The sequence below is a fragment of the Euphorbia lathyris genome, chromosome 5 (assembly GCF_963576675.1).
Source record: "Euphorbia lathyris chromosome 5, ddEupLath1.1, whole genome shotgun sequence".
NCBI classification, from domain to species: Eukaryota; Viridiplantae; Streptophyta; class Magnoliopsida; order Malpighiales; family Euphorbiaceae; genus Euphorbia; species Euphorbia lathyris.
In genome coordinates this window covers 78,247,206-78,256,774 of record NC_088914.1, presented here as the reverse complement: position 1 = coordinate 78,256,774, position 9,569 = coordinate 78,247,206, and the positions used below count along the sequence as shown (strand labels likewise).

Below are 9,569 nucleotides of genomic sequence, written 5' to 3'. Positions count from 1 at the left end.
ACACAGCCCCAGTTATGATTATCTATCTTATCTTAACTAATTAATTATAAGGGAAAATGCACCAAATTTTTAATTATTGTAGGCTTGACGGGTCCGTAAACGACACACAGAACCAAATTAACGGGAAATTGACTTCTATTAGATCTATCAGTACTGGAGTATGAAATTGCTTCATTTACAAAACATTAGGGCTAACATTGTACGGTTTTATACGTGGATTATTCTCCAATAATAGTATAACTAAATTTGTATCTTATCCGGGATAATCAACCTTGTAATTTAAACTTGTAGCCAACTCTTAAATTTGTTACTCTTAATCCAAAAAAAAATCTTAAATATATGCTTGGATTAGCTCACATATACATGGAAAATGTTGTGATCATAAAAGAAAAAGAAAAAAGAAAAAAAAGAAAAGGAAAAGGGCTCAAAGATGATTGAGCAAAAAGAAAAAGAGAAAGCATAGTAGCATTACATGATCAAAATTTTGAAACTACAAACCAACTCTTCTTGTTAGACTTTTTACCTACTAATAACACTTGTGATTCAGTGTCGGAGGGGTGCACGGGTCCATAGGGGTGGTTCTAGGCGGCCCTCCAGCTAGAAAGAGGGTATGGGGATGCTGCAATTGCACCTCGAGACTCTCTTTCCTGGCTCGGCCACTAGATTCACGTGGGAAAAATGGAATCCTCCAAGTAACGTGGAGCCAGTTTCGGCTTCAAGTTACAAATTTGCAGCCAAACTGCATTCTCTGAAAGAAAATTAGTTGATGCAGTATTTACATGCACTGTTATACTTGTCGTTGTTTAGTAGTCAGCCAGGAGGAAACTCTCGTATGCTGTTCCGGTTAACGTCTTGTTCACATCTTCCCAGTTTTTTATGTGGTCCGATAAAGGACCTTTATGTATTTTTACCTGACGGCTTGTTAGATTCATCACTGGAAGCCCGAGAAACTCTTCAACATCCTCCAGTCTCTACAGCAACCACGAAATATACGCATTAATCAACTATGGACTATATGCTGACATGATTACTGTGCATATAGGACACTGCATGTAATAACTTACAGTGCGGTTTTTGACGAGATCCTCGTAGTACAAAGTTATATGCCGGGTGCTATTAAAGTATGCTAAAGCCCTGGCAGCTGTTATTTCTACTTCCTTGATATTATCTATCAACAGCGTCGAATTGATTGTAGGCTTGTATTTCGAAAGTGTTTCCGCCTAGAAGATGGAGTAAATTTTCAAGCTCATGTGTATGCAGAAAAGATATTGAGAGAGTGAGCAAAGGAGAAATGAACCTCTTCTGTCGAATGAACATGAGATTTGTGGGTTCCGTTCAATAGCTTAGCATACCGATCATAGGAATTTGCGAGAACTGAAACCATCCGGCGCAGCAGGTTTCTTCGGAATAGAAATATTGCAGATACACCCTTACTATTGAAGTATTGTACAATTTCTTCATGGTGCTCCATTAATCCCTGTACATAACAAGCTAAAAAGTAAGTCTCTTTCCCCATTTGAACAACAAAACTAGGCCTCAGCTGATATTTATGAATCAAATTCAGTGAAAAAGTACAAGGAAAAATGACCAATATCTTGCAAAAAAGAATACCATTAGTGTATTTTTTTCGATAAGATACAGGCCCCTGTTTGGTGGTAAAGAGCTTTTTGAGGCAAAATTAGAGGTTTTGACTTTGGTAAAGAGAGGTTTGAAAGAGTTTATTGGGTGCAAAAATCTAATTTTGAAAAAGCTCGTTTTAGGAGCTTTTTCAATTAACTTATCGCTACATCTCTTTTGCAGGACATTTTTACCCCTATTTATTACCATCTAACCCCAAATAAAGACTTTAACATGTCCTTATTTGTCATTATCAGCTAAGTTTTACCAAACAAGTTTATACAATCAGCTAGTCAAACCAGCTAGTCAAATCAGCTAACCAAAAAGGTAATCACAGCTAACAGCTAATGTAATCAGCTAATAGCTATTTGTCAAACAGGGCCACAAGGTCAGTCACGGATTAGTCAACTGATTAATAAAGCATTACAGAAAACTGTGAGTGCTCTTGCTCTCATATTTCTAAGAAAAAGCGCATGTATGTTTCCCCTATGATGAAATAGCTGAAACTAGGATATACCTAGTAACAAGTTTTAGCACCATACACACGGGAAAAGAATGAGTAGATTGAACATTATAAGTTAGACAAGGAACGGCTTCGGTAACATATAGTTCACAAATTGTACGAATGGGCAAACGTTTCTAATTTGATTCACTTGACAATAAAACAGCTCCTTATGTATAGACAACCTTAGCAACCGAAAAGCTAATAGAATATCTGCGGAAATACTAAGAATCTGTTTGGTTCACCGTTGTTTCTATCCTATCAGCAGCTAGTTCTCAATGCTAACCCAACACTCCTATATCTACTATTGTTTCGAACAAAACAGCAAAAACAAGCTACGAAAGAGAACCAAACGGGCACTTAGGTAGAGTATAACTACTTCATTGTTTTCAATTCCTATTGCACAACTCTTGCAGTAGACAAACAAACATATGAAATCAAAACGTAACCTTAGAAGAGTGCGGTACCTGATTAAGCATCCACTTGAAGCCAACAGCAGCAGAGCATTCATTCTTAGAAGCACTAGTGAACCAGTCCAAATTGTAAACTCTATCTAAAGTCTCTATAACAGATGAAGCATTTCTTCTCCTATCCAACACCGAAAATATTTCTCCGTTCGAGCTAACATTTATATGACTATTTAACAATGTCTCAAACCATCCACTCCCGGATCTTTGCATTGATAGTATTGCAAAGTATCTCACAGGATTATGTGCACATTCAGCCCTGAAAACAAGTTAAACTCTTGATTAGAAAACTTCAAATTCAAATTCAAAGGAAGAGATTCTCAATTACCTGCTAAAAGTTTTAGGATGAGGAAAATGTGGAATAGGAATCTGCAATTTTTCGGGTTGATTAACCGAAATTGGTCTCTCAATGACTTGAATATCTTCAATTTTGATCTTACTGGTAGTGCTTATCTGCTTTAAACAGACTGAGCAGATATAAACACCACAAACCATGGCAAAGACTAACACTACCATCCTTAACAAAATTGGGGATTTCTTTGCTGGCTTTATGATTAGTGTATCCTGTGTCACAATAATGGGATAAACACTTAAAATTCATGAACAACAAATCACTAAAACCAAAAACCCCAAAAAGGAAGATAGTGTAGATTTAGGACCAAAAACCAAAACAGTGTAAAATGCAGAACAATGCAAATAAAAACCCAGTTTGAAACTCAGATCAGAACATGCATTCCACAAAACCCATATAGCTTAATCGCACAAACCCCATCAATTTATGACAAAACAAGAACAATAATTTGAAAAAATAAGAGATTTTCAAGCAGCATATAAATAAAAATTGAATCTTTACCTTACTAAATAAACAAATATATTCCGCCATTGTCAATAGCTGAAGCTCCAAGCAGAACCCAGAAGCAGAAAAGGGTTAAGAAGAAATTTGTGTGAATCTCAGAGAGTAGAGGTAGGCATGAGGCGGTCCATCAAGGGGGAATAGTGGAGAACAGAAGAAGCCAAATAGAAGAATACTGTTTGGAGCCAACTTTTTTAGTGTTTTTTTAAGTTAGTTTAAGACAATTGGTTGTGAAACCAAAGTAATTAAGAAAAAACACTAAACAAACGGAGGGGAAGCCGCTGTCTCCTTCTTCTTCCTCCAGTTGTTCTTTTTCTTTCTTTCTTTCTTTCTTTTCAACTCAACTTTCTAGAATTTATCAGACTATTGTTATTATTATTTGTACATTTATTATCATACGCAATTACTATTATTATAATATTGTTTTAATTAAATTCTGTAATTAATTATAGATTTTGGATAGAGCAACAAACGAGGTAATTTAAATAAGCACGGAATTCTAAAGACTGCTCGGTATGCTACTCTTACAGCTCCTCTACTTTACTTTTCTAAAAATATCACTAAATTTTATTTTATTTTAATTTTAAATTTAAACGTCTATTACATCACCACCTTTCTAAATTTATCCAGAATATTTGATTGGTTTTCTGAACTTTATAAATATCTCACCAGTTTTTTAAATTTGTTTATTTCGTATCAACAGCTTTCTAAACGTGTCCATAAAAGTAGATTAGCTCCCTCAACTTTACAAGTGTCTCACTAACTCCCTAAATTTGTTTATTCTGTAACAACTAAATACAAAAACATATTAAACCTAAATTTTAGAAATACGTCTTCATCTATTCGAGAAGTATTTTTTTCGTTTCTCCTACCTTTCAATATATTATAAAAGTTTTTGTTGGATGTTTGAGAGATTGAATGGATGAAGATCGAGAGTTAGTATTATGATTTTTGTATTTAGTTGTTACAAAATAAGTTGTTAGAGAGAGAAGTGATGAGAGAGATGAGAGAGAAAATAAAAGAGAGATGAAAGTTAGAGAGAGAATGAGAGAGATGAGAGTTAGAGAGAGAAATAATTTTTGAAAATGGAGTATAAAGAAAACAAGTATGAGGGTTGAAGAGAGAGAAATAAATTTTAAAAATGGAGTACAAAGAAAATGGAGGGTGGTGGTTGAAGAAGATGATTTTATAAAGGGTATAAAAGTAATTTTTTATTTATTGGGTTAATTTTTTATTTTTAGAAAAGTTAAATTGTTAAGGTGTCGCGTTGACTTCGGGTTGACCGGTCACAATTACCTGTTGTACACTTTAGTGGGAGGTCACCAAAAGGTTGTAAATTTTAGTGTGCAAAATTGAATGTTGTATACCAAAGTGTGAAAATAGGTAAATGTTGTACACCACGTATGTAATTTACCCAGGTTTGGGGAGTTGGTGAGACACTTACAAAGTTCAGGAAGCTAATTTACTTTTATGGACAAGTTTAGGGAGCTAGTGATATGAAATAAGCAAATTTAGGGAGCTGGTGAGACGCTTGTAAAGTTCATGAAGTCAATCTACTATTTTGGACAAGTTCAGGGAGTTGGTGATGTATCAGGCCTATTTTAAATGATGGGTTGTTATGATAGATATAGTGCCAAAATAGGTATATAATTTTTGAGGAAGTATCAATTTACGTATAAAATAGCACAAATATAGATTTAACATTTAAAAAAGAGTACCAATTTAGATCTCGATAATGGAACGTGGCATGTCATTCATATTACTCCATTAAGTTTTGATTTACGTGTCACGTTTCATTATCGAAGTCTAAATTGGTACTTTTTTTTAAACGTTAAACCTACATTGACTATATCCCTTAATTCAACTATTTGAAACTATCACGAGATAGCTATATATATTCTTTTAGATATCACTTAAGATACATATGGTTTTCACATGTTGTCATTTTATACATAACAAGGTTCTTTTCAGTATAGTTATCTCATTACTATTTCTATCTGAACTGATTAAAATAACTTTTTTTTTTGTAACAGAGGAAGGGCTTACACCCCAGCAAAAACAAAAAAGAACAACTAAAACATCAGCTCAAAGAAATTAAATTATGTCAGCTCCATTTAAGCTAAAACCAATCTGGTCTTCCAGTAAGATGTCACGGAGGCCTGCAGGCTACCAATCACACTCGTGATGACCTAAAGGGAGAGTTCCTGCGAAATTCGTCATCCAATCCGCGGCTCTGTTACCTTCCCGGAAGGTATGAACCACTTTGACGTCCCAGTTCTGCTTCAGAAGGGTTTTGCACTTTTCTATTAACCAATAATATCTGTGATTGGATCCACTACTACCCTGTACCAACTTCACAACACATAGCGAGTCCAACTCAAAGATAACCCACCGATATCCTTTGCTCCAAGCCAGCACCATCCCGTAATAAAAACCCTAGAATTCTGCAAGTTTCGCCGTACAGATTCCAAGGTTGCAATTAAAACCTCCTTTCCAGTCACCTTTCTCATCTCTGATTAAGCCCCCTGCAGCTGCTGGCCCCGGGTCTCCTTTACTAGCCCCATCGCAATTAACTTTTACCCAATTCCTGCTCGGCGAAATCCAAACAACATTCCTTTTATTCTTCCTTGAGTTTCCCGACTCATCCGCCACCCTACTCTCTAAGTAAGCAGTGGCTTGGCTCATAATTAATTCCTATTTCTACCGAGGATCCAGATTATTGGAATTAAAAATGACATCGTTTCTCCACCGCCATATCCACCAGCACGCGAAGGAGAACACTGAATGCCACTCAATTCCTTTCCAGCGAGTACAGGTCGTTAAGTTCATAGCCATCCAGTCATGAAGGTTTCCTGTGTTAAATTGCTGATACCAGTTAGCAGGAACGAACAGTTTCCAAACTTCCTTTGCTTCAGTGCAATCACGTAATAGATGGATGATTGTCTCATCTTCTGAGCAGCTCGGACATCTCGCATCTGTTGTCAGCTGACGCCGGACCCTGTTACAATTAGTTAAGATCGACTGCCGCTGCACCAGCCAAATGAAACACCAAACTCGCTCCGTTGCTCCCAAATTCCACGTTACTTTCCAATTCTAGGATTCTTCCCTATCCACATGGCTAGGCAGATCAGTATGTATTAACTGATACATTGTTTTAATCGAGAAGCTCTCGGAAGCAGTTTTACGCCAAAGCCATCCATCATTTTCAGCACTATCCTCGAACAAAACGTAAGACGCAAACTGCATCAGGATCCCGTCGGGTAAGAGATTCTTCAGCCGAATCCAATTCCAACCTCCTGTGTCTACCCAATAATCGCTGACAGTGCAGTTAATCTCATCATCTGGGATCGAGGTTATACTAACTTCAGTAAGAGCCAAATCCCCTATCCAAACATCTGTCCAGAACCGGATCTCCTTCCCTGTATGGAGAAGCCTTCCCAATCCTCGAGGGATATCCTTAGCACTCTCCACTAATCCCTTCCAAACATGACTGCTTCTTCTAATTCTCCTGAACATATCCATTCCCCTCCTTCTCTTTGCATACTTCTCTTTAACAACTCGAGCCCATAGCGTATTAGGATCCGTAAGCATTTTCCAATTTAGTTTAGCTAGCAGGGCTATATTATACTTCCTTGTCTGACGAATGCCTAATCCCCCCTTATCTCGCTTCTGACAGACTCGATCCCAGTTAACCAAGCTTATCTTTTTGCTTCCGTCTCTGCTTCCCCATAGGAACTTCCTATTGATGAAATCCAAAGTATTACAAGTTTTAACTGGGAGGAGGTTAGTTTGCATTGTGTAGGTCGGTATAGTATTGAGAACTGATTTGATGAGGGTTATTCTTCTGGCCAGCGACATCATTTTTTCTCTCCAACCCGGTAGTCTCTCTTTAACTCTCTCCACAACATATTTGAAACTATCTGCGGTTACTTTCTCATGGATAACTGACACTCTAAAATACCTGCCCAGGGAGTTGGTCTTTTTAATCCCCAACTCCTCAACCACGTCCAACTGGTCTTGCTCGATGGTATTCGCCGAGAAAAAAATGCTTGATTTATTCAAGCTAACCCGCTGCCCCGAGCAGTCACAAAAGTAGCTCAAAACTGATTTTATCACTTGAGCTTGTTCTCGATTCGCTTCTGCCATAAGAACTATGTCGTCAGCAAAGAAACAATGCGAAAGCGGAGGGCCATCTTTAGATAATGCTATTGGCTTCCAAATCTTATCTTCAACTGCATCGAGGATTAAATGGCTAAGGCGCTCAAGGCAAAGCACGAAGAGATAGGGCGATAGCGGATCGCCTTGCCTGATACCCCTTGAAGGTTTGAACCTTTCACACTGCTCACCATGCCACATAACATTCATATGGGAAGACGACACACATTTCATAATGATTTCGACCATACCTGTTTGTAGACCAAGGCTTCTCAGAGTGTCTTCGATAAATCCCCAGCTAAGACGGTCGTACGCTTTCTCAAGGTCCAGTTTTATAACCATCGCCCCTTTTCTACCCTTCCTGTGTTTCAGGGAGTGAACCGTTTCTTGTATAAGAATGATATTATCCAAGATTTGTCTCCCAGGGACAAAGCTGCTTTGCATTGGGCTCACCACGCTGGATAAAAGCGGCTTCAAGCTGTTAACAATACACTTAGTGACCAGTTTGGCAGTTAACCTCAACTTTCAGCTCGCTCTCATCCCAGAATAACCAGATTCCACCGCTGAATCCTTCCGCTTCGACAATCGTGTAATTGGGAAGCTGCACTTGCCTACTGATATCCGTAGCATGAGAACTAAGAACTATGGTTTCAACCAGACACAGAATAGAAGGCCTATGGGTCTTCACTAGATGATGGAGAGCCCTTTGAAAGGCGGTGCCACCAGCACCAAAACAATTCCAAGAGAGTAGCTTCATAAGAAAAGAAAAAGCTAAACAGAACACCACTGCCTCACACCAACCTGGGATTAGGAACTCTTCTGGGCACTTCCGCCACCCACATCCCCTCCCTTTTGTCTAGCACGGTGATAGGGGTATTCTACCCCTATCTTTTAGCGTGATTTACGGGTTGATTTTGGATAAAATAAATAAGTTTAATTACAAAAATAAAGCGTTTTGATAAAATAAAGAAATGAAAATAAATTTCGTACTTTCAGTTAATTTTCCGTGTTTTTGATTAGTTTAGGAAATAAAAACGTCAAGCTAACTCGGCTCGCACGATTTGTATTTCTGGTACGAGCAAGGAGCAAAAATCTACATCAATACGCGGGGCGTATCAGCCTTTATGCGGGGCGTGAAACATGGTGTCAGCAATTATTGCCTTATCCACAGACGCCATGTGGAATTGACTCAGCATACGCGGGGCGTATGCCACCCTATGCGGGGCGTATGACACATGTCGGAAATAATTGGCCTAATCCTGAAAGTCAGACTGCACTGTCTCCTTGAGTCAACTCTTTGTACGCGAGGCGTATCACCATACACGCGGGGCGTGCCAGGCAATTCCTCAATGATAAAAACTCAGAGACTTATTTACGCGGGGCGTGCTTCAGCTATGCACGGCGTAAAAGCTCCAATTTAAGCAATAAAACTTCAGAGACTCAAACACACGGGGTGTACTTTAGCTACGCAGGGCGTGCTTGAGACAACAAGACATGGAATTGGTCCACATGCAGGAGATTTCTGACGGAATGGGCACTTACGCGGGGCGTAGACCACCTTACGCGGGGCGTATCATGGGATTTCTGCACCAAATAATGTTGCTCCATACTTGTGCTTTGAGAAGTTACAACATTGCCCTTGCTTGATGTTTATAAATAGGAAGCTCTTGAACCTCATTTGATACCAATTACACACTAGAGAGCAAAACTATACTCTTTTTTATTATTGTAATTTAGATTCAGATTTTGTAGTTAAACTCTCCCCCTCGAGAGCTTGTTCGGTTGTTCCGGCGTTCCATCGAAGTTCCGTTCCACCACTCATCACCAAGCTCGAGAGTTCCACCTCCACGACCTAGGAGACGGCCTTGAGTCCGGTTAGCTAGTTCCAAGGGCGGATTCTCCCTTTTTACCTGCTAATTAGCTTGTACTCTTCCTATGTACTAGGCTTGGTTGTATTTCATCTATTCACTTTCCA

At 38.7% G+C, this 9,569-nt stretch overlaps 1 protein-coding gene across 1 annotated transcript; it reads right to left on the bottom strand.

The window, feature by feature from the left end:
* Nucleotides 1-313: 313 nt before the first annotated feature.
* On the bottom strand, nucleotides 314-3,778 carry LOC136228740 (uncharacterized). Its single transcript, XM_066017204.1, has 6 exons — nucleotides 3,440-3,778; nucleotides 2,915-3,150; nucleotides 2,587-2,845; nucleotides 1,298-1,477; nucleotides 1,065-1,220; nucleotides 314-971 (listed from the first exon to the last, which is right to left on the bottom strand). Exons 1-6 carry the CDS (start codon nucleotides 3,467-3,469, stop codon nucleotides 804-806), a joined length of 1,029 nt encoding a protein of 342 aa, XP_065873276.1. The 5' UTR covers nucleotides 3,470-3,778; the 3' UTR covers nucleotides 314-803.
* Between the last annotated feature and the right edge of the window lie 5,791 nt (nucleotides 3,779-9,569).